The sequence below is a fragment of the Truncatella angustata genome (assembly GCF_020726525.1).
Source record: "Truncatella angustata strain MPI-SDFR-AT-0073 chromosome Unknown BKA67scaffold_3, whole genome shotgun sequence".
NCBI classification, from domain to species: Eukaryota; Fungi; Ascomycota; class Sordariomycetes; order Amphisphaeriales; family Sporocadaceae; genus Truncatella; species Truncatella angustata.
The window spans coordinates 1,373,120-1,397,250 of NW_025763383.1; the positions used below are offsets into that span (position 1 = coordinate 1,373,120).

The 24,131-nt window shown below is 48.2% G+C and overlaps 6 protein-coding genes across 6 annotated transcripts; 2 read left to right on the forward strand and 4 right to left on the reverse strand.

Moving 5' to 3' along the window:
* The first annotated feature begins 644 nt into the window (after window positions 1–644).
* Window positions 645–3,148, forward strand: BKA67DRAFT_234039 (uncharacterized protein). Its single transcript, XM_046095648.1, has 2 exons — window positions 645–1,392; window positions 1,447–3,148. Exons 1-2 carry the CDS (start codon window positions 863–865, stop codon window positions 2,726–2,728), a joined length of 1,812 nt encoding a protein of 603 aa, XP_045959600.1. The 5' UTR covers window positions 645–862; the 3' UTR covers window positions 2,729–3,148.
* A 26-nt stretch (window positions 3,149–3,174) lies between these two features.
* On the forward strand, window positions 3,175–4,556 carry BKA67DRAFT_560380 (NADH-cytochrome b-5 reductase). Its single transcript, XM_046102447.1, has 3 exons — window positions 3,175–3,357; window positions 3,421–3,516; window positions 3,607–4,556. Exons 1-3 carry the CDS (start codon window positions 3,232–3,234, stop codon window positions 4,357–4,359), a joined length of 975 nt encoding a protein of 324 aa, XP_045959601.1. The 5' UTR covers window positions 3,175–3,231; the 3' UTR covers window positions 4,360–4,556.
* A 1,991-nt stretch (window positions 4,557–6,547) lies between these two features.
* Window positions 6,548–9,859, reverse strand: BKA67DRAFT_560382 (putative gamma-adaptin precursor). Its single transcript, XM_046102448.1, has 5 exons — window positions 9,604–9,859; window positions 9,400–9,523; window positions 9,120–9,308; window positions 6,952–9,055; window positions 6,548–6,889 (listed from the first exon to the last, which is right to left on the reverse strand). Exons 1-5 carry the CDS (start codon window positions 9,611–9,613, stop codon window positions 6,803–6,805), a joined length of 2,514 nt encoding a protein of 837 aa, XP_045959602.1. The 5' UTR covers window positions 9,614–9,859; the 3' UTR covers window positions 6,548–6,802.
* A 307-nt stretch (window positions 9,860–10,166) lies between these two features.
* Window positions 10,167–11,702, reverse strand: BKA67DRAFT_644848 (alpha/beta hydrolase). The gene is made up of 2 exons (XM_046105862.1): window positions 11,338–11,702; window positions 10,167–11,282 (listed from the first exon to the last, which is right to left on the reverse strand). Exons 1-2 carry the CDS (start codon window positions 11,401–11,403, stop codon window positions 10,404–10,406), a joined length of 945 nt encoding a protein of 314 aa, XP_045959603.1. The 5' UTR covers window positions 11,404–11,702; the 3' UTR covers window positions 10,167–10,403.
* A 177-nt stretch (window positions 11,703–11,879) lies between these two features.
* Window positions 11,880–14,710, reverse strand: BKA67DRAFT_560386 (ATP-dependent permease MDL2). Its single transcript, XM_046102449.1, has one exon. The coding sequence runs from the start codon at window positions 14,566–14,568 to the stop codon at window positions 12,190–12,192; it is 2,379 nt and encodes a 792-aa protein (XP_045959604.1). The 5' UTR covers window positions 14,569–14,710; the 3' UTR covers window positions 11,880–12,189.
* A 3,817-nt stretch (window positions 14,711–18,527) lies between these two features.
* On the reverse strand, window positions 18,528–20,488 carry BKA67DRAFT_560390 (uncharacterized protein). Its single transcript, XM_046102450.1, has one exon. It carries the CDS (start codon window positions 20,149–20,151, stop codon window positions 18,616–18,618), a length of 1,536 nt encoding a protein of 511 aa, XP_045959605.1. The 5' UTR covers window positions 20,152–20,488; the 3' UTR covers window positions 18,528–18,615.
* Between the last annotated feature and the right edge of the window lie 3,643 nt (window positions 20,489–24,131).

Below are 24,131 nucleotides of genomic sequence, written 5' to 3' on the forward strand. Positions count from 1 at the left end.
GGTGTAGGCAATAGAAATCTTTCAGCAAAAACCAGTCCGCTGTAAAGGATGACATGGACGATTCAGAACCCGTCTTTGAGAACTGCTGTGAGCGTCAGATCTTACAGCCACTCTAAAGTGATCCAGCACTCCTATACCAGTGGAACCCGATCGAGTCTATTGGCGCATAGGTGCAAGTATGACTCTGATCGGCTGTCAAGCGCTCAAACCCCATGCGAGAGGCGTCGTTATAGAACCAACTTAGCTCAGGCAATGCATGGAATTGAAGCTCCAACGAACTCGGTAAATATCCACCCTGCGTTCTTAACAAATGATTCGGTACACGAAGCACAACTCACGGCTGGTGACTTGGAGCGCTTTCATTGCTTCAGCTACCAATTCGCAATCCAGTCTTCTTGGAGGGTAATCAAGATGCAATTGTGCTAATTTTGAAGCTGGGCAACGGCGCGTTGCGTGAGCTCATGACCCAGAAGCGGCCAACACCTTCGTTCCTTCCTCAATATAATCGCATCCTCTCAGCGTGACGGAATTCTCGTACGATTGTTGTTAGTTCTTCTGTGTTTATTCCACATCAGCGACATGAGTGTCAAATCTTCCTTTCATATGAAATTACAAAATTTGCTTCAGTCAAGAAGAATTGTCTGAGCAACTATCAAACTGTCTTTCATTCGCAACATTTCTGAGCCGACCCACATTGTCTTGTCCGAGATGCCCATCTTTCGCGGTATAGAGGTGTCCGTTGTTGCCAGCACTGGGGCCAAGAACCTTCCCGAGTATCCTCATCCAGATGGGTCGTCAGTACGCCTTGTATCGCCAGACACTCTGCGCTGTCAAGATGCACTGAGCCCGCGGCGTTCGGAAGATGCTTCTGTCGTATCTGATGGAGATCCAACGCGCCAGAAAAAGGTCCATCCGCGTATCTCAGTTTACATTCCTTCACTGCCAGGTAGGCTCATGGTCACTGCCTAGCACGCCTTCACTTGGGCTAAGCAACATTCCAGGTGAGCAATTCTGGTTACGGTACGACATCATTCGAACTCCACCTCTAGCAACACATCTCTACTTCAAAATGTACATGAACGGAGCGGCCATCACCTCGTGGGGCTTGCCTGTACACGCGGAGAAAAACGACCGAGCCCAACGTTCCACTGGCGGCACCGTCGTCAGAGCTTTGTACGAACCAGGCGAAATTTGGCATCATATGAGCACAGATGTGGAGGGAAGGTCGGTTGGTATCGAGATGAGACACTTCCACTTCATGCCTGGCTCGGACAAGAAATCCGTCGCTGAAGATGGAGGACTCATCGAGATACTAGTTTTCCGGTCTCAAGGACGCAGACGACGTGCGCCTAAGATGTTCGGGTTTCGCAGCCAGGAGAAATACGGAATAGCGTGAGTATATATGTCCTTTCGCTGGAACGTCAGCATCCTCACTGACTAGTACAGGTCCCCAACCGGAGGCCTAGTGGAAGATCCTCAAGATGCAACATTCTACGACTGGCTCCTCATTGATCCAAAGGACGCCCCATTCGCTTCCTTTCGCTTTCACTACAGGTCCATGAAACATCTACTGCAACTCAACCTAGTTCCCCAGTCCGAATCGAGGCCGCAACTCCCGAAAACGGATGCCAAGTACGCCATCGACCAAGTAACACCTGTCAGTGCTAACAAGACATCTAACTCAAGGTCTCCAGTGACTCCAAACTTCTCCTTCGAAGTTAAACCTTTGCTTGCAAACATCTGCCATGATTCCAGAGACCGAGGCCTGGGTGGGACTTTCGAGCACAGAGAAGAGGAGAGGTACTTCATGGATAGTTCATTGGAACCCTTCCCTTCTATTGCAGCTGATCAGCACATGCACCAGCCGGCTAAGATTTCCAAAGATCCAACACCACAGAAGATCCTCCATCGTCCACTACCTGAGCCACCGCGACCGAGATCACGGCATACGTCTCAGTCTTCTGTGCGTTCCACTTGCCCATCTCTCACCCCTTCTCTTGTTAATTATGTCGAGAATGGAGAATTGGGAGATGAGGACATCAAAATTGGCACGGCTCATACTGTCTTGTGTTCTGTACCGTCCATGGTGGAATTGCCCTGTCGAGTTTCAGATGTGGGAGAAGGTAACTCTTTTTCAGATTATGAGCGTTCGCCTCCTTCATCAGTTACGTCGCTATCACAATATCTTCCGTCACCAGAAAGATATCTGTCTACTACTGGAAGTGTTCTTGAGCACCAAATTGCACAGTTCACCTCTCCGCCCATTCTGCAGCCTTCTCCACGCAGGATACGCTCTCGAATCCCAACTTCAGTATCGGAGATGACTCTTTTCGGTGGAGGTGCGCTATCATCGCCAGGGACGCTCAGCCTGAGTGAGTCGGAGTGGATGAGACGAACACCATCGCCGGTACAACGAAAGCCCTTCAGCCGACTTTGGAGTCCTAGATTAGGGAAAAAGCTTGGCAACTTGGTTTCGCAGGACCACAGGCGCAGAAGCCGTTACAGCGACATTGGCCCTTACCCCTCGAACGAAAGCTTGGGTGGTGTAGGACGAGAACCGGGTCATTCTCCAACTATCAAAACTACTGCATTCCTTGCTCAAGACGCTTCTGACGACGCAATTACACCACGTGCCGCTCAATTTCCGGATCATGTTCGTGGTGAAGTCAACTCCGAGGGCCGTGACGAGGTTGAAGCGATTGAGAAACCGATCGGCAATTGGATTTGAGTTATACAACTAGGGCAGAAGTCGCCAAGTTGGTTTTGTCGTTGTTTAATTATGCCATCATTCGAGACTATGCCACCAGCGTACCACAGACGGAAATGGTTCATGAGAATGGGGAAAAATCGATGGCTAGCGACTGCAGAAACACCATAATATGTATACATGTGCGAACGCATTTGTCATAGGCTATTAGTACTTGCATCCATAGCAATAGGTCCTATTTCTGGTAGTGCCTCCCATTTGTCCGAGACTTCGTGATGAACACGCACCCTTGTTTGCATGTGTCCGGGCTCGAGATTTGAACCGCAATAGTAGCCACTATAGATGTTGCATAGTGGTGCTTCTCTAGTGTCGTCGTGTCGATGCAACACTGAGTGAAGTGGACCCACCCAAGCTCTATTGATAGGATGCATGACCTCAACTCACTGAGTGTATCTTACGCTCATTGCAGTTGACCGTACGACGACAATCTATGTCCAAATAATCCAGTAACTCGAGGTGAACTCATGCATCTGCAATATATAACTAGACAGATAGCGCACCCCAATTGCCAACGCTTACTAGCTAAAATGTTGTCTACCTCCACCAAGACCAGTCATCTCGAGCGGACAGCAGCAGAGCCGCGCGACAGGGTATGTTACACGACGTATACGTCCGTTGTACGATCTATAATGACTGATGCAATGAATTTATAGTCTCTCAACACAGTCACGATAAGGAGGATAGATCAAGTAAACGACGCGATACGGCTCTTTCGTCTCGAGGTCCCAACTCCGGGCCCTCCTGTTCACGCAAGTCGCTCCCCCATCGAGTCACCCCTCCCCCCATCTTCCCAGGAGATTTCAGGCCGTGGACTGCTAATCCTAGTACGGACGCAATAGTTCCTAGCCGGCCAATGGCTCGACGTTTTCGTCCCCGGTATCCCCAAGCCCGGCGGCTTCACCATCACCTCGCCACCCTCCAGGGCTCGGCCCGGCGTCGGCACAGGTGCGAGCGTGGACCCGGAATCAAGACCGGGGTACGTCGAGCTGGCGATACAGAAATCCCCCGACAACCCGCCCGCGGCTTGGCTGTGGCGGGACCCTCCCTCCCCTATCCTCGGCAGAGAGCTCCGCGTCCGTGTGGGCGGGTCCTTCGTCTGGCCACCCCCGGGCATCGATGTCGGCGCGCTCAGGCGGGTGGTGTTCGTCGCCGGGGGCGTCGGTGTCAATCCGCTGGTCAGCATGCTGAGCGATATCGCGGAGAAGGGAGGTGCGGGGTTCGAGGCGAGGTTCTTGTACTCGATGAGGGATCCCGGCGGGGGAAAGAGAGATGCCACGCAGATGCTGTTCCTGGAGAGGCTACAGGATATCTTTGGAGGTGGCAAGCTGAGGGGGAGGTTGCAACTGTATCTGACAGGCGGCGCAGAAGAGAGCGGGTCGTTGAAATGTGGCGATGGCGAGGTAAATTTTGTTGGAAGGAGGATAGATAAACGCGACCTAGAAGAGGCTGTTGGCTCTGTGTCAGACAGACGGTTCGCAGTCGCATATGTCTGTGGTGTGCCAACGATGACCGACGGATTCGTGAAAGACCTAACGGACAAGGATGGCCTGGGAATGGCGTCCCGTATGGTGCTGTGTGAGAAATGGTGGTAGGACTCTATGAACAAGACGACGTAGAGTAACGGCATGTTAGACACACGCTTGATATATTCTAGACGTTTCTCACTGTGCACCAGTGAATGAAGAGAAGAAGAAGAAGAAGAAGAAGAAGAAGAAGAAGAAGAAGAAGAAGAAGAAGAGGAGGAGGGAGAAATAGGAATGGTTTCTATTACACAGGGAAGTGGTTCGCTGGGGTATGGGGAGCTACTCACACGGTGGTTTCGACGTATAGTACTGATTCAATGCCTGCTCACTAGAGGTGTTAATTGTTGCGAGGTGGACCAGCCACTCCCACACATCGAAAGCAATGGTGTTGGTGTGGTTTGTCCTCGTTCGTTTCGTCTGCCATGTTGTATCATACGCGGCACGGCAGGCCGAGCCATTGGAGGGCACCTGCCCGTTGGGAGGTGTGATGCAGCATGGACTTCCGGGTTCGTAACATTTTTTTCTTTCTTTCTTTCTTTCTTTCTTTGTTTCTTTCTTTCTTTGTTTCTTTCTTTCTTAAGTTGAAGGTTTTCTTGTTATTAGTTTTCTTACGGTAGGACTTGAACTGCGAAACGACGGTCATTAATTGTTGACCAAATTCTATCACAATAAACCATTATGCCCATCTCTTGGTGATAACATTCTTGCCAATTTTGCTTTATGTTACGTATTTACTTGTTAGGGGTTTTATTTACTTATTTATTATAGATAGCCGATGGATTTCAATCTTTATAGAAGAAGAGTCTTACTATTCCCATTATTACACACGGAACTATCTATCTTTGTGATTTATTCTATATTAGAGTACTTAGCATTCATCAGCCCGAGGGCTCTCTTAGATTCTTTCTAACCTGCCTCCTCATGTTGCTTGCTCAGCGCTTGCTCTTTCTCCACGACCTTCGAATTCAACTACAACCCGAACGAAATGATTTCGAAGCCTTGCCAAAAAGCCATGAAGCTTATAGCCTACCGTGAAAAAAAGAAACCAACAACAGAGGCAGAGGGCGGCTCAGCCAAATAAAAAAAATATGTCTAAGTAAGAATACCTATAATTAAGAACTGCTCAAGAATGGAAGGAGATTGCCTGTGCCATTAGGAAATCGGTGATTTCATATAAACCAATGATAGAAGTCGCCTTAACTAAGACGCATGTAGAAATTATCGCATAAGGGATCCAAAAATGGCTACCAGACTAGATGACATGAGCAATATGACTGGAGAGAAAATGCGTGTTGATCATAGATCTTCTCATATTTCATGAACAACAGACAAGACTAATATGGATTGCTAAATTGAATCCATGTCATCATATGCGCCCCTACCTGGACTTTGTTAATTATCCAGTCTCCCAACGACATTTCAAATAAGAATACGATTCATCCAATTCACACTATACGTATATAGTAAAATGAAAGGGCAGAGGCTACTTTGTTGTTTGGACGATAATGCTAGAGATGTAATCACGGCTATGGCATAATGTTGGTAATGTCATATAATAAACTATGAGCCTATACTACGATATCATCCACATATATTAGAAGTTCAACATCTTGGCAAATAAAAGTGATAAGTAACAGTGAGAGGTAACGCTAACAATGGAGACAAGAGCCTATTTAGCATGCGTTATTAGAACAAAGTTGGCCAGAGCCCATTCGCGCTATGCTCAAGTTATTCTGGATTAATCTGCTTGGCGCAGCTTGGATGTAAGGCTGCCAGATGGACAGCCATGATACATAATCAGAACCAATGTTAGCTGAAATTTGGAGATGCCGTCTTGACTACCTGCTTGACATTTCTATTCCATGGAGATCCTTTTTTCCCCCCCTTATCTCCAAGAGTAGTATTATGCCTAGAAGAGATTGAGACGATGTGTTAGTCGTAAGGTTCTACTTCTACAATTAGAGTCAACTGCATGAATAGGGCAACATCGAGTAATTCCAGCCAAGTTGTTATTTTGTGAAAACCACTTGATCTTGTCTGATCACAATGAGAAGCGAAGTGTTGCGACAAGTAAGATTTGTGGGACCTTTGTGCTCGAGGTTGTAGGCTCGTGGATACCTGGCATGAACGAGGCGATTTCGTTTGCATTGAAAATTGAGTGATGAGTACAAAAAAAAATCAGAATCCGTTTGATTCGATGATACTATGTTGCAGTGAAAGTCTTGAGTTGACTGAATGATGTGGCAAATGCCAAGGAGGCCGTCTCATTTTGAAACAGATTCATTCTGCGCGGTGTAGCTTTCTTCCTGCTGTGAACAATGTATAAAACTTGCTGGATAACTAGACATCGATTATATGTCATACTGCATGCACAGATAAGGAGCTTGAAGTTGGGGATCCTAAGATTGGCTCAAACTAGCATTACTCGACAGGACCACCTGGAATCTCAAATGAGAAACCTATTTTATTAGCTCCCTGGAGCTAATTTTATTGGTATACACGTCTATCCAGCTCATGATGGCTCCGTCCAGTTGACTTGGTCCACTACCTGCCCTGCTGATGGGTGTGCGTAACCAATTCTCAGCCGCAATCGGAGAGGCTATGAAAAGTGTTAACGTATGATGAGCTAGATGAATAGAGGCATTTAGAGAGGTGACTTACTCCTTTTACACCCATGATTCTCATAAGCTGCGTTGCCTCGCCGCCAGATGGAATATCCGTGTTCGATATGCTGAGCAACTGCAACTTTTGAGTCTTAGGCACAGCGGCTTGAAGACCGGCGTTGGAAATCTGACCGCCTGAGGAGTTACGGAACCGTCCAGTAACCTGCACCATACCTTCTGCGTTGCGCTGTACTTGTAGTGTGACATTCACACCGTTTGCATCATAGCAGGGTAAGCCAGCAGCTGCCGGGGGTGCTTGTGATTGTGGTGGAGGTGTGCCCATGCCGCCCAGTATGTCTAGGCCGGAGCTGGCCGGAGCCGTAGCTGGAGCAGGCGAGGATGTACCGCCTTGAGAGAAAAGGTCCATGATGGAAGAGACGTGGGGTTGTTGGGGCGGCGGTGAACCAGCACCTTGGGGTGGTGGGCTTGTGGTGCCTCCAAGAATATCGGCCAGAAGATCGGTATTGCTAGGACCGCCGTTTGTAGGCGAAGTCACGGCTGGGCTGCCAGTGACATCGCCCATTAGGTCTAACAGGTCTTGATCGGTGGAAGGCTTGGCAACAAGTTTCGACTTGCGGTTGGCAGCCTTTTTCGTCTTGGTGGTGGCCTCGCCCAGCACGCGTGACGATTCCCTGATCTGCGGCGGGGGCATCTTCTCCAGTACTCCTCTGCGTATCTCATCGTAGGAGAAGAGATTGCTGTATTCGACAGCTCTCTGTTGAACTTCGACATCCAAACTCGTTTGGTGATGCTGAATCAGACGCCGTACCCTTTCAGTTTGAGACGGGTCGGACAACCTTGTGCTGAGTTTGACCAGTGCTGTGATAATATACTCGGTAGTAACCTGGGTGGCATAGTTGCTGTTAAGTATCGTGGAAAAGAGATCGATGACTTCGTTCTCCTTGACCTCCTGAACAAGCTCTTCCTCTTCATACTGCCCTCCTTGGAGCAACGACTCGGCATATTCTCCGATACACCAGGATCCAGCCTGCGTCAGACTCTCTTGGGTGATGTCCTTCTTCAGATTGATGTAGAGTTTTTGCACAGCGTAAGTCTGGAGCTCAGGGGTAGTGGCAATGAGACGGATGAACGAGGACATGATTTGTTCCCTGACAAAGTTTCCGGCAAGACTGAGTACCCGCAGCATGGTGTCGAAGTGCCATCGCTTGTTGGGAGCATATCGGTCGGCGGCGATGCCAATTTGGCTAGTCATGGTCGGCTTGAACTCATTGTCGGCCACTTCCAAGAATGCCAAGAGTTCCCTAATGAGTATTCGGACATTACTTTCGTTGATGAGCGTGAAGCTCAGATCCAACGCTCTCCGCCTGATACTGATGTCTGGATCTCTCAGGCACTCGAGGATTGTGTTCCGGTGCCTTTGAACGGCGTTGGGCTCGACTGCAACGACCCTGATAAGGGTATTCAGGGCAACATATCGAATGTTGTTGTCGCGGTTGGTAAGGAACTTGCCAAGAATGTTGACACCGAGCACTCGGAGACCGGAGTCGGCATCGATGTCCAGAATGGTGCGAACGGCTTCGTAGAGGATAGAGTTGCCGACGTTCTTGGTGGAGTCCGTGTTGGTGGCAACCTGCGCCAGGATGTCGTTGATCTGCTCGGTCCCCTCGGAATCCCCGCGGACCAGGACCCGTAGGAGGTGCAAAATCTTGACTTGCAAAAAGGGATCTGTAATTCCAGTGACGTCGTGTTCGGGAGCGTATCCGGATGTGGCCAGACCTTTCAGTGTCCTGACCAAGACGGGTATGAACTGCTTGAACTTGTCGACAGTTCCCTCCTCACCGCCTTCCTCCTCGTCGGCTTCGCACAAGCTGGTGACCAAGGTGAGACCGCAAAGCAGGACGCCGTGGTTTCGGTCGGAGAGCAGAGCAGCAGCCTTTTCGATGAAGTGTTCCTGCAGATCTGGCACTTTCCGGCATATTCTCATGGCGCATAGTGCTGCTTTCCGGCGAATGTAGGGGTTGTTGGTCGATACGAGCTTCTCGATATCGGCGAAGAGGTCTCTCGACATTTCCTGCGAGGCAATGTTTCCCAGGGTGCAGAGCGCGAGACCGACCACGTATTGGTTGGAGTGGCCGAGGTCGCTAGACGGACGCACTGTCAGTAAGGACGAGGGGGGAAGGCGGGATGCAATTGGAAGAAACGCACTTCTGAATAGAGTTGGTGACCAGTGTCAAGACCTCCTGATTCTCGTCCAGCAACAAGCTCGTGGCCAGATGTCCTAAACGCTTGTCCGCAAAGCGAGGTGATGCCAGCAGTTTGATACACTCGATCTGGCCGAAATGTGTTCTCTCTCCCAGGGTGAACAGATAGAGAAGCTTGGCGACATTGTTGCGCCTAGACTTGCGGTGTCAGTCAAGCCACGCTCTGCCATGTCCACGTTTGGCAAGGGCGAGGAGCATGCATTCTGGATTCATGATATGCGCACCTTATGTTGTGGTCGTGGCTTTCCTCGCGGAAACTAGCTCTGATGGCTGCGCTCTCCTTCTGAATGACAGCGCGCTCGTCGGCGATGGTCTTGGCCGCTCGTACATTGCGGATGAACTGCTTTACTACACGAAGACGGGTTGCGTTAGCCCAAGATGCGGTGGATGGTACGTAAGGAGCACCGTCTCAGAGCTACTCTGCTTACAGGAACTCATCTTGGCGGCTGGGACAGGGCCCTCGAGGGCCAGCTATGATCGATGGCCAATGCAGAGGAGGGCGGAAAAGGCAGCAGTTGGCGAATCCCGTTCTGAGTGTGCTCTGGGAGAATGGGTTTGTCGTCGAGGCAGTTGCGTTGCCTGTCTGGTCTTGTCTCTCTCTCCCCTTGATGCTACCAAGTCTCACAGCTGGCATCAGAGGACAAGGACGAGGGACGGGGAGTGGCCCGCCTCTAACCTTAGTCAATCGGTCTAAACCGCATTCAGTAGGGGGGGAGAGAACGTGCTGTCCCCAATTGCAAGTGCAGCTGCAGGTGCAGGTGCAGGTGGGCTGTCTGTCATTAAAAGTAAAGTAAAAGGCAAGGCACCCAGATTTACTCACAGTGCCAACCTTTTCATCACAGATGTTGCACGATCGGATTTATGCTACTGAGGCTAATGGTGGTACCTTGAACACGAGCTTTCTTGGCTTGTGCCTTCGCAGTTGTGGTTGATCTGCAGGGAGACATCATGCCAGTATCGCAGAGAATCCAACTGAGTGTGTAAAATTAGAGGTTTTTTATATTTAAATTGGGGGGCTAATTTTTAAATAAATAAATAAATTTATATACAAATACAAAAAGATATGATAGCTCAAATCAAACTACCTCGATGTAAAGCTTAGGGGTACTGTTGGTACTGTCCAGTATCCTGAGACACCTTAGAACACTTCAGAAAGCGTCCTTCGGGAAATGAAGCTATCTGGTAACAGGACATTCCGTTTCAAACACACACACATATCAAACACTTCTCACAACTTCGCTTCGGCCCGTCCCCCCTCAACCGAGCTCTTGGTCTTCGTAACCTCTGTGCCTGCTTTCCGACCACCCTGAACTCTTTCCAGAATCCAGTCCCTAACCTCACCATAGAACCTCTCCCGTCCAGGATCCGAGTGCAGCTGATGGTAGAACCCTTCATACACCCTGAACTCCCCGTCTTCGATATTCTGCCTCTCGAACCACTCCTTGGCCTTCGCAAAACTGCACACCCGGTCCGCATCGCCATGCATGAGCACCAGGCTCTTCACATTCCTGCTGAGCTTCGCGTCGCCCTTGCCAAGCGCAGCCGTGCGGTCCAGTAGCCCCGCAAGTCCTTCCAGTGTGCCCGTGTCGTGCATCAGCTTGTCCTGCTTGATCGACTCCACGACCTCCGGGTCCCGACTGATCTTGTCCGCCGCGATGGGCCGGTGCAGGTGGAAGTGCGGCATGAGCTTGCCCGCCAGGCGCCCCGAGAAGATGGTCAGGAAGTTTGGCTCCTCCTCCGCCGTGAACCCGATGAAGGGCGACTCCAGGATCCAGCCGCGTACCTGCTTGATGAGGTCCTCGTACTTGGGGTCGCTGGCCAGCGTGAGGACTTGCCCGCCGCCCATGGAGTGACCGAGGACGAAGACCGGGACGTCGGACGGTAGCTGGGACTCGATGAATGCTGCAATGTCCGCCGTCACTTGGGATGTTGGTCCCGTGAGGCCGCGCTGGGCTGGCTTGGTGACGGAGCGACCCCAGCCTCGCTGGTCCAGGCCATAAACCGCAATGCCCGCTTCCGCAAGCGTGGGAAACAGTTCGTAATAGCGGCCCATATGGTCCGAGAAGCCATGGACCATTATCATTTTAGCTCTTGGCGCGTTGTCAGGCTGCGAGAGCATGTTAGCCCATGCTCAGTATATATTAATGCGAGCGGGTCCTTACAAGCCATGATTTGGTGTAGAGGCTGGCATCTCCAATCTGGAACGTGCCTTCGACTTCTTGAACCATGGTCCTTGCTGAGTCGGACCGAGAAAGTCCTGAAAATGAACGAAGAAAAAGGGACGGTCTTGATGCTCTTGCAGCTTGTGTCCGACGAATTCCACACGTAGTGGCTTATGTGAACTGTCAGCAATGCCAGGCAATATCCTGGGCTTTGGAGCAAAACAAGGGTATCAAAAAGACAAAAGTGGAAACGCTTCAGCGTGAAATATGTATACAATCAGTGTTCTCTGCGAGTTCTTTTTAGCTAAAACGGGGAAGTAGTAATACGTTAAAGTGATGCTAGGTTCTGATAAAGCCATACTTAGTACAACCCGCAAGGTCCGTTCGCCGAGGTTCACATGTGGCGGGGACGATTGGACCTGTCAACAGCGAGCGGCTCAGCTTGGACACCCTAACTGGCAGATCAACATTCCATTAGTCTGACCTTAAAGAGACGAATTAAAAGACAGCCAATCAAGATGTTGACATGACACGCGGTTTTGTTCGTTATTGAATTTATGTATTCATGCAAATTTCTCCATCAATGCCTCAGAGGGTTTCCGCAGAAACCCAAGAATGTCTGGAGGTATCATTGAGTGGAGAGGTGGGAAATATTCTACACAAGACAGCATTATATGGCCTCTTTTATCAGTTCGGAGTCGCCTTCGCCCAATACAGAAAGTGTTAGTCTTCAAATCATCTGACGACTGCCACGACGTGACGAAGGACCATGTACCTTATCAAGTCCACATCGCAGTAAATACTCGATGTTGTCTGACTGATGCGAAACAAGTGATAAGTAGAATCATTCGTTTACGATTTCTCGTTCTTCAAGGCCTCGTCCGTAATCTCCTCTATCTCCTCCCCATCCTCCTCGGGCAGCTCCTCGTCTATAGCTGGAGCCTCGTCGATCGGAATATGTCTTGGGGTGTGCACTTGTGGCACGTCACCACCGCTCATTTGCCATTCCATCAGCTTGCTAAAAGCGCTGTTGGGATCTGAGCTCAGACTGGTGTACGATCCCATCTCGGCTACAGTGCCTTCGTTAGACAGGACGATGATCTGATCAGAACGCTTGATTGTCGAAAGTCGATGCGCAATAGAAATGGTTGTACTATGTCCTCGAAGCAGCTTTGCCAATGCGCTATTGACGAGTGTTTCGGATTCGGCGTCAAGTGCCGAGGTCGCTTCGTCAAGAATGAGGATATCCGGGTTCAGAAGCAAGGCTCTTGCGATGGCGATACGCTGCTTTTGTCCTCCGGACAGCTGGGCACCTCGGGGGCCGACCTGCGTGTCCATACCCTCGGGGAAGTCCTTGATGAACTGGCAATTGGCCTCTTGAGCTGCCTTGAACACTTCACTTTCCGAGGCTTCAGGACGTCCATAGGCAATGTTGTCCTTGACAGAGCCAGAGAACAGAACCGGCTCTTGAGAGACGACACCAATGCGACGTCGAAGTGACTTGACATTCATGGTCGTAATGTCGACTCCGTTGACGTAAATGGTACCAGCAGTTGGGTTGTAGAATCTCAAGATCAAGGAAGCTACGGTGCTCTTGCCGCCTCCCGACGGGCCGACTATACAGACGTTGCTGCCAGCCTGAATGGTGAAATCCAGCCCTTTGAAGATCGGAACGGCTGGGCGAGTGGGATAAGCAAAGGAGACCTTGTCAAAGACCACGGGCCCCTGGGCAGATTTGACTTTGACGCCCTTCGTGGGCGGTATGCTAGGCTCCCTATCTTGTAATTCGAAAAGTCGCGTGGCAGCGCCGACGCCCTTCATCAATTCGGTAAAGAAGCCGCTCAGTCCACTCATACTGGAACCTGCGAATGCAGCGTACATCATAAAGGAAGTCAAGTCACCGAGGGAAAGTGCGCCGCTCGATACATAACCACCACCAAACCACAACATGGCCAGAATGGTCATGTTTCCCATCCAGCCAGTTGCGCCGAAGAAAGAAGCAGTATACATGGCGTCTTTCATGCCGAGGTTGAAAATCCTGCGAATCTGTCCATTGTACCGATGCAGCTCTTGGCGTTCTCCGTTGAAAGCCTGGCTCGTCTTGACATTGCTCAAACGTTCCTCAGCGATCTTGGTAAGTGTGCCGACGTTCTTCTGGATGTCTCTGCTGATCCGCCTGATAAAGCGAGCATATCCAAAGGTGAGAACGCCAATGAAAGGTGCGGCAAAAAGTATGATGCTCGTCAACCCAGGACTTATCAGTGCCATGGCTGTTATTCCGGCAGCGCCGCTGATGAGTGATCTCAGACCATCAGACACATTCTGGGTAATGCTTTTACCGACAATAATGGAGTCAGCGCTCAGTCGCGAAATCAAGTCACCAGTCCTGTTAGCGTCGAAAAACTCGGCATCCTGGAGGTATGTCCGCTTGTATAATGAGGATCGCAGACGAGCAACCACTCGCTCTCCAATCAGCCGGAGTACAATGATACGGCCAAAGTTAGCGGATGCACCAAGTGTGAGAACACAAGCAAACACACCAAAGAACTGGTACAACGAGAAGCCGAAGACTTTTGCATCGTCCAGCGCCTGTTTGCTAGCTGCATCCATGACACTGCCGACCACCTTGGGAATGGACATGGTGACCATGCTGGATAGAAGAAGAAGGACCAAGGCCAGACCGAGGTACTTCAGCTCCGGACGCGCAAGCTTCAGCAACCGCACGACCTCGCCGGATTTTACGCTCTTATTCTTAGCATCCTTTTCTTTGGACAGACGAGCTCGGTAGTTGACCTGGGCGGCTTGCTTTGCTCTTTCGCTCTGCTCAAACCTGGTTGGCAGGGGCGCCTGTGCTTCGCCGTTCTCAGTACCAGACACGGGCACAGGGTTCGACTGAGCGGCCGAGGCTTGATGAGCATTGCTCCTTTGGTCGTGGACTGCCCTGGTCGTGGAGAACTGGCGCAGGACAGCTATGGGGGAGTTCCACGTTGGCGTCTGTCCTCGAATCTGGTACAAGACGGGCTGGTTTGCCGGCCGTGCGAAGCCTCTGGTTATTATTTGACGGTAGGTTTGTGACGGAAATTGACTGGGTACGGCTTTGAGAGCTTTGGCACTGAATCCTTGGCTCGCAATTGCCCCAGGCTGGCCAAGAAGCCCCGAAAGCTGCTTGCACAGGCCGATATTCGCGCCGCTCGGAGGGAGCAGCGCGCGTCGCACTGTCCCCGAGACCATTTTGGGGGGCTCTTATCGCGGGCGGAAAGTCATTCGGGTATCGGCGAAGCTCGTCGTACGCGATCGCATTGTCTTTGGCGAAACTGGTTGGCTGATGAGACAATAGTTGTCAGACTCTTGAGGTAAGTTTAGTTCCTCAGAGGTTCAAAGCTTCTGAAATTCTAGTCTAGGATAGTGATTCCGTCACCACCGAAGCGGCTCAGTGGCAGAGCACGCGCTAGCCGCTATCGGCACGCTAACATCAACTACGGGAGCTCCTGCGGGAGCGTGTTTACGCCGTCTGAGCGAATTCCCAAATACGAACCCGGGGTTCCTTTTCCAAAGAGCAGGCCCTCCCGATGCGAATACTCACTCCTATCACCATTGTCTGCTATAGCTTCAAGTTTGATTGTCTTGGATTGGTCTGCCGCGACGAAGCTATACTAGACTAGGTTAACCTAGTTAGTACGATGTCGAATGGACCACAACAGGAAGCACAAGCCGCGCTCAAAGCCAACAACGGATCCAGCGAAGCTGGTCGAGTGAGACTGTACAACAATATTTGCATGTAGCTTGGAGGTAGTTGGTTTCTCACAAACCAACCGTCTCAATAGACAAACTTAAAGCCAGGCATCCCTACAATTCGACTGCCTCTGATAGATACCAATGATGCACTCTATTGTGTAGCCTATATATCACTATTGGAGGGTGCTTTCCAGAGATTGCGATCGAAACAGTCTGGTCCTGCCAATAGTATGCTACCAGTAATATTCTACATGATCCGTTTATTCGATGATACCTTACATACCAGACTACATTTTGAAGTTGAATCCTTTGACGGCGTAGATCTCATCGCTAAATGAATCTCTTAACTATACAGGAGACCGGGCTCTGCAGGCTCCAGAGGAGAAAGTAGGCAGCCACATTACGAATCTCTTTTATCAAAATCTGCGAACTGCACCTTTCTCCCAAATGGCAACAATCGGCTCATGTACCTCTTCGGGCTCCAAAGGCCGCAGACGAGGTAATGATAAATGCTCGATTTATCCTGAGATCGGGCTGTCCATGCCGGGTTTCGCCGCCGTTCTCAACGACAAAATTCATGATCCTAGCCGGTCGCGTGCACATCCCCGACTTTAAAACATATATCCTGTCATGTGGTGACCCTAAAAGTAATGTCATTCCATCGATCTCAACGTCTCACAGCACTAGGTATAATAACAGGGGGGGAGGGGGTATAAATGCTCGGGTTACATGGGACAATAGTCGCACAAGCTGAGCCCTCTATGGCCCCCAAAAGTCTATCTTTCGATTAAGTAAGCATGAAAACACAATGACACTCAGACACCGACAACATGACACGGTGGAAACCACTCGAAAAGCCCGTTTTCATGTTTTAAACTGTACTTTCTCTACCAGTACTTGCTCAAGTTGATGAGAGTTTTACAAGCATAACATAAAGTACATAAAGTGACTTGGCGATGATCAGATGTTAGGCCACAGGCCACATGGTTGGTCTGCGATCTCGTATCCCACGCTTGTCCCCATTGATTTCTTATGTACCGCGCATTCAATTTCTACATAGATAACATCGTCTCAGCTTACGTACTGGCATTAGATATCTGTGTTTCAAAAGTGTGATTACTTTGGCATGACACTAATGACTAGAATATACTAGCCTCCAAGGTTCATTAAGTACACGTGGCTATATCAATGAAGGTATTACAATCATCATTGTGGCATGTATCATCGTGATCAGATGGTGCGGTAGAAGCCGAAATTCCCGTTCATAAGCTATGCAACTAGGGCTAGCAGCGTTTCAGTCGAATTGGACTATAGGCGTGCCACGTTGCTGGAACACTCAAGCCAGTCATCACATGATCGCACTGTTTGGTCACGATACATGGATTTGAGCTATCATCGCCAGTGCATCAGTCATCGTCATCGGGCATATAAATACCGCAGTCAATCAGGCAGCTATCTCTAGCGAATTGCAGAGGCTCCACAAATGGCAGGACGGGCTATGCAGTGTTTCGGTCGGGTCAAACAGGATGCGAGTTCACGGCGCCAGCTGCCAGTTGCGGTATGTTCAGACAAATGCAATTCGGTTCCGAAGAACCATGCATATTGAAACATGGCGCAATGCGGAGAAATCGGCGGCCCTTGTGATCTGACAGAAACCCAGGCATACGGATCTGACAGTGGAGTGCGCCTTGTTGTGCCTCTCTCAATGCATCCTTCACAAAAGAAGCGAGTCATTCACTGCAGGCAGCATCGTGGGATGGTACCATCCTGTATCTGTACTTCTGATGATCGTGGGTGGAGTTTTGGTAGCTAAGGGTAAGGATGAGCACGCCGACCCCTGCTTAGTCTAGGAGAGAAACATACTGTAGTATACTTTTGCGCTTGTTGGGGTTGTCGTAAATATAATCAGATTCATCGTGTTTTGCAACTCCCCCTACCCCGTTACAGCGAGGTTAGAAGTACTTACAGCGGGCCGCCTCAAGCACCTGAACTCACGAAGAAACCAAATGTCCATGGAGCAAAACAAAGGTTGACATCTACCAAACAGCAGTATTGCGAGAGGAAAGACCTTACTGTATCGAGGCGTTATGTCTGAGACAAATGCAATTAATACTACTATCATAAACTCAATTTCGATACTGTTACTACGGGTACATTGTTTTAAATTTCCGATATCCGTTGTTCAGGGCCTGTCATTGTACTAAGGATGTTGGTTTTCTGCATTCCTGTGTTTTATATCTCACAGTTTAATCTGCGTAGTTGACATTGCAATCAGCTCTCGCTTAGGAAGGGCAAGGTTGTCACAACGACTGTTCATCATACTGAATTGACACAAAATGTTATGATACACCTGCAACATTCTTCATACCCTTAATTATTCCGCTCCACATCATGTTATGTAACAAGGATTCTAGACCAGCCCTCCTTCTTTAGTGTCTGTAATAATAGGTTATCTACTCACCACTGTAACTTTCGCACGGAAAATACGTCTAATTAGTGTATAGATCGCTTCCTAGACAGTCTACGCCATTATCATTATCCAAGTAAAGTATTGAAACCATACCACTCAATCCATGCCATGAAGTTACAATAACCGAGGGATTGTGATGCTGAGTGGCCGTTGCTCTATGCGGCCACACACATCAGGTACAATTGGCAACGCCAGCCTACAATTTTGACACTTACAATAGAGACAGCTGGTTCCGTTACTCAGGATATCTGCGACAGAGATATCGATAAGATTATGATATGCGAAAAGCAGGGAATCATGGTATCATTGCCAAAATGACCACAGCCAATATTCAGTCAATATGAAATATAACCGTTGATAACTTGCATAATGCCTAAAAGACTGCCTTCACTCATGTAGATTCGGTCGATAGCTCGCCCGCCATCATTGGTAAGAAAATTAGGAAATTCAGTGCCGACAGGTGCTGGAAACTAGTCTCCGGACCAAAACCCTCACTCCACAAAGACTCGTACCAAATTATCTGACCGGATATATTGTCAGCAACGATAACATCGCTCTGGCCAATGCCCCTCAGATCAATTCGCCTGATATCTTTTGTATTCAATTTGATACTGGGCACTGACGCAAACGATTGAGGCGTCGCTCGCTCACTGTTGGGGAGGCAGCTGTAATAGCTGTCTAGGCGTCTTCTATTGCTAATAATTACTAGACTCTGTGTCTTGTCAGTTTCCAATTTCTCAAAGGCCGAAGTGCCTCTGACCCTTCGAAATTCATTCACCCCAGGCATTCTAGCTTATTGTGTGTCGAATGATTCCTATTTACTAAAATCTCTCAACACTAATCGTTTCCAGCTTGCCTGACTTTGTTATAGACTCGCCGGCAATAATGGTTACGATAGCCTATAACAAGACAATCCATATTCGCATTACCGCTTGAACGTTCAATGAAAGCAAGTTAAGTTTACATTTATCAAGGCACATGTTTAAAAATAGAGCAAAATTTAATTATAGAATAATAGTCTACTTAACACCAGCCAAATGCCTTGAAATATAAACCCTATTCGCAACCAGTATCTAAGACTCAGGCGCACCGGCACTTCCACTTGGCTGATCACTTGATGAACCACTTGGCTGGGCACTTGGCGGACCACTTGGTCCTGCATCGTCGTGAGAAATCGACAGGTACTTGCCAGGGTAGTATTTGGCTACCCACATCTCCGCCAGCATACTCTTGCTAATATCCTTCAGGTAGTAGTTGATGGGGACGCCAGAATTACCGTCTGCTGCCTTTTTGAGGTAATCTTCAAGTGCGGTCATCATAGAATTGACGTCGATAACCTTGTTTTTGCCATCATCAATTTCCGCCAATGCCGATAGGGCAGCCTTCATCTCGGCATTCTTCATAGACAGCATTTGGGCGCCAGTTCGCGCCGCATCCGCCGCCTGCTTCACTGAATCTTGTTCAGCAACAGTCGCATTTTGAATCGTCGCAAGCGCCTCGAGGCTTGACTTCGGATCAAAGTTGGCAAACTTGTCAACACCAATCTGAACCTCACTCGCCACAATGGAAGGAATCACGCCCATGCAGATCAATGTGGCATGACAGTTGATGTCCTGCGAGCTGAGTAGGCTTTTGACGCTATTTGCCATAGACTCGTTGACGCCGAATCCACCAGAAAGATTTGCGTAAGCTGCAAGTATTTCCAACTGCCCTTTGGCCTGCGTCTGGAAAGTTTCAACGACAGTGTTCATCTTCTCGCTCACGCTTGTATTGCTGCTGTTCAAAATGTGGACCATGCCCACAAAGCTGGACCCGAAAGTCATGCCAGAGATGATGCTGAATCTTTTGTCATCTTTGCCTTCAGCCTCTTCCTTGGCTATCCCCAACATGTTCGCTGTGTTCGTGGGGATGATTTTATCCTCTTTGAAAAGATGGTTCCACACCTTGATGCCCTTGTCGACATTAATGACAAAGGGTGCCAGAACCGATGCATTCTTGTGAGTACATGATACAGAAATGACCAGGGTGCCCGAAATGTTGTGCTTCTTGACTTGATCGCTAACCTGGGTCGCAGCGGCCCGAGTCATCTGGCCAGACGTGCTCTCGCCCAGCCAGCTCATTGCGGTTGACACATACGATGCAACATTGCCAGCCAAGGACGAAGCCTCTTCTTTATTAGTGTCGTTAGAAAAGTATTGTACATCCATATTGATAGAGTCGGAAGCAAGTGGCATTGATTTGATTTGTGTTTTGACGTAGTCCACTGGGCTCTCCATCTCCACATGGACGCTCCTGATTGTAGCACGTAGAGGCTGGATCTTCTCTTCGGCCTCAATTTTCTCCTCAGCGTAGTCTGCTGCGGCTTCCTCAATCTTGCGATCCAACGCCTGGATGGACTTGTTGACCTTGTCCGTCTTGATGCCAATGTTGAGAAGCTCAGTTTTAGTCATTTGAAGACTGCGCTTGGCTGCTAAGAGAGTATTGAGCTGTTCTTGGGCGGCATCAACGGGAGCCTGGAGCCCCGAGATCTGCTCAACTAGTTTGAGCGCATCGCTGCTCACGATGTTGGCTAGTACGAGCGATGGATCATAGGGAATTGAAGAAGGCATTTTGGTGAATTGGCTGAAACAGAGACGCAATGCAAGTATGAAAGCTTAATACAAATCTATGATGGTTCGTCTTGTGCTCCGGTTTTGTAGTTGCGGGAATTGGAATGGCTCGTGATTATGGGCCTACTATTCAGCCCAATACCCATCACATGGCTCAGATCTCACAACTCGATCTCGGTCCACCAAAGCTCCTCACTCCGCCATGATCGCAAGCATGAATATGTCAGCCTTACGGTTCCTTAGTCATAAACGTCTGAATTGTGATAATGCATAACAAATCTCGCGGTATGTGGCGTCAGGCAACGCCGTTACAAAAATCTTATCACAAGCAGCTGGTTGTCAGCTTGAAATATGTCTATTTGGAGTTTGATGGCCATCACAAACTTAAGCGATCGAATCAGTGCAATGGCGCTTAGTCATTGACTGATCACTCGGGGAAGCCGTGAAGTTACGCTGCTGAATACCACGATGCCATCAGCAGCCACAATAACATAATCTCTAGTAGTAGGCTGATATGATGAGATAACTTCTATTTATAGACAGCTAAACTCATAGACTTCAGAGCAGACTGAATTTAGTATATGGAAACCAACTAAGAGAGAGCTTTCCTACTAATTACAATGATAGTGTCACAGTGAGTAGGACCCAATTCAAACAAAAAAAACCAATTCAAAAAAGTTTAAAAAGTTTAAAAAGAAAAAAAAGTTAAAAAGAAAAGAAGTTTAAAAAAAAAAAAAGTTAAAATTTTTTTCCAGACGATCATGGAACTAATGACTGTGATTGACTCTGAAATTAAAGGTTGAGATATAGTGACTATCTAGGGAGCACGCTGGTAGTGCTTATAGTCGTTAGGGCGTCTATCAGAGTCTGGAGGGTTATATGTTCCCGATAGAGCATTGAGCCCGATAAAACCGGCCAATAGCCGTCAGGAAGCAAGAATGCCATAATACCTAGCTAAGATTAGATACATCAGCAGCCACTGGTGGTAGCTGACTAAAGTTGAGTGGCAAGAACCGCCCCAATCTACACTTACAAATATATACTAAGGGCCACGGAGGCTACGCAAAGTCATATCCAATTGAATACCAAGACGAATGGACTACCTATCTTGCCAGTGCTTACATGATCAGATATTAGTAGCTGTACGAGCTGGATGGGCCCATGGGGACGGATTTGCTAGCATCTGCCATTTGCCGTGTATTGTCCTTCTACACATCTGTATCTCGCGCCTTTCAGTCCGAGTCAATTTTCGAAAGGCATTTGTTTTATCTTCAATTATCATATTTCACTGCTTGCCCACCATGTAATGGATGCCTCAGGTATACACCTAGGGCAACCACTTTAGGTAGTCTTCAGCGGAACAGATGATAACTCCGTTCCTCACGGTTACATCACACTGCATATCAATAGACTACTATTGATCACCATACCTGACGAGTCTATCACCATGTCTAGATATACTGGATTTTCTGTGTTCATCGAGTGTCAGCCCCGTACCTCATTAGAGTCGGCAGCTCAGCCGTACCACCACGTCCGTCTAGTCTGCATTCCTGTTTGGGATCATACCTGAGTCTGAGAACTCACACGGAAAATTAAAGACTGGACATATGATGCAATGAGTGACATTACTGGCCCCAAGAAGAGCATTGAGTGCTCAAGGTACAGAAGCCGTGGCCATGCAAGGGTCTTGCCGAAGATTATTGGGCAAATTTTATGGGCTACACAGACCTGGTAAAGGAATTAGTTGCTGCCAAAAGTAATATATATCCTTTTACATGTCTGTGTTACACTAATATTATGTGCTAATACGGATCCAACATAGGCGTTCAGCTCGCACAGAGGATGGGAGACTACAATTTCCTTCTAAATAGCTGCAAGTTCTGCGCAATCGCGGTTGCAAAGGAGCTGGAATCGCAGCCAGGGCCCGAGATTCAAGTGACAAAGAGATGGCAAAAGTAATTTGGAGCAAATAAGACCACTTAAGGGTTCACAACCGTTCAATAATTGTCGTGCTACATAGGAGCTGATGGGTGTTCTCATAAGAGCGCCTGGGTGGCAAAACTCTGTCCTGCCGCTCCTAGTAGTTTAATAGAGTGAGAACACCGGAATTACATTCAGTTGATTCTCTTTTTTGACAGAAAGTTCAACGCTGACCTGCTATTCCCTCAGTCATTTAGGTACGACCTATACGCCTAGGCAATAGACCTCTCCACCAGAGATCTGTTAATTGGGCTTCAATTCCAATTCACTCTCTTTACACACAAAGCCCATGATCTTCGTGATCTACAGGCTAACACAATAATTTCACAATTATACGATGACTCAATTGCCCTTTCGGTGCTCTATAGCTGTTCGTAATGATGCTATTCAATAGCCCTCTGGAATTTCCATACTATGAGTTTTGTCTTAGAACCAATGGAAGCAAGCAGTCTTTGTCAAAACTTCTCAATCCTTTCGGAGATGTTACACTGATCCCATGGATATTAAAACGCTTTTGCATGGGTGAGTGACAGCTGGATGTCTTTGGCATCGTAGGTAGCTCTATAAATATCTTATGATTTTTGGTTTGTCTTTTTGCAACATATCAGATCTGCATCATCACACTGGTGTATATCACTGACGGGGTCCAATGTCCAATACCCCTTATCCTATCAACTAGTTATTCCCTGGATACTCACTTATATACCTTATAATCCCTTAAATAAATAAACACCAGTAGACCTCTAGCACAGTTCATTGTTCTGGGAAGAATGACGATTCTGATCATGGGCGAATAGTAGCAGTTGTGATACTAAAGAGTGGGAGCGACTTGAGTCATTCTAATACTGGTAGGATTTGAAAAACTATTCATTAATTATATCCGTCACTCATATTCCTCATACATCGATACCTTCAGTTTTCAATTTCGTGGATACGTCACGCTTTCCAGATGCCCACATATACTTTGTATGAAGATCAAGCAGGTATAGCTATTTCTCAATTACAACGGTCTCTTGGCATATTTCGTAAATTCTTCATAGCCACTGGTACTTCGACTCATTGAATAGTATGCTTTTCGCAGTGCTTCATTATTTATTAATATACTATTCAGTGTACTATCAGACAGTGAGGTTGTCATCGACAGAATTTGTAGTGAATCTCGGATAGAACTCAAATGTAAATGTAGTTGTAACATCTTCTGAGTACTTAAATGTATGCTGTCAATTGAGCCAAAACTTGTTCTCGATGCCACTAAGCGTTCTCTATGACCGCCGATTCATTGGTAAATGATTGTTGTGCTGCAATTTTGTCATACCCCTTATACCACTCCTCCTCAAGGTCTTCTTATGTCACGGAAGCTGTCTGTAACTACGCTAAAGCGTTCTTTTGAGGGCGAAACACGATGCGCATAAGATGATGGATATAGAAGTCGGAGGATGGCGGCTGCTGGCCACCCTTTCTCGGGCTATTGGAAAGGGCAGATGGAAGCATATTAACGCGAAGAGAGCGAGAGCTGCCAGAAAAAATGTAAGAGGACATGGAGCCGCGGTGACTACGCGGGACATTGTACAATATTGAAAGGACGACTGTAGCATGGCTAACAATGGACGACCAAGACTTGTCGTATGTCCGGTATGAGAGGTGCCCAATACGACAGCTCGCAGCTGAAAAGCAGCGAGTGTGCTGCTCAGGGGTCTCAACCTCACTAGGATGCCGAATTCCTCAGAGCTGTAGTTATATGTGCTTGAATAGGTAAAATGTTGCCGGTATATTAGGTATAGATATTATCCACTAAAATATCTCAACTACACCGTTTTCGACCATTTACTGCAACCCTACCGTTACTATTTATTTAGTCCAAGCACAGTCTCTACCCAGCCATACCTTTTGGAAGTTCAGCACGTAGAGAGTAGTCACCCGCCTGGACGTTCTACCTAAGTTGCACGTTTTGCTTGCCAATAACTCGCACCACATGGATTTGATGAGTCACTATAGGCCAA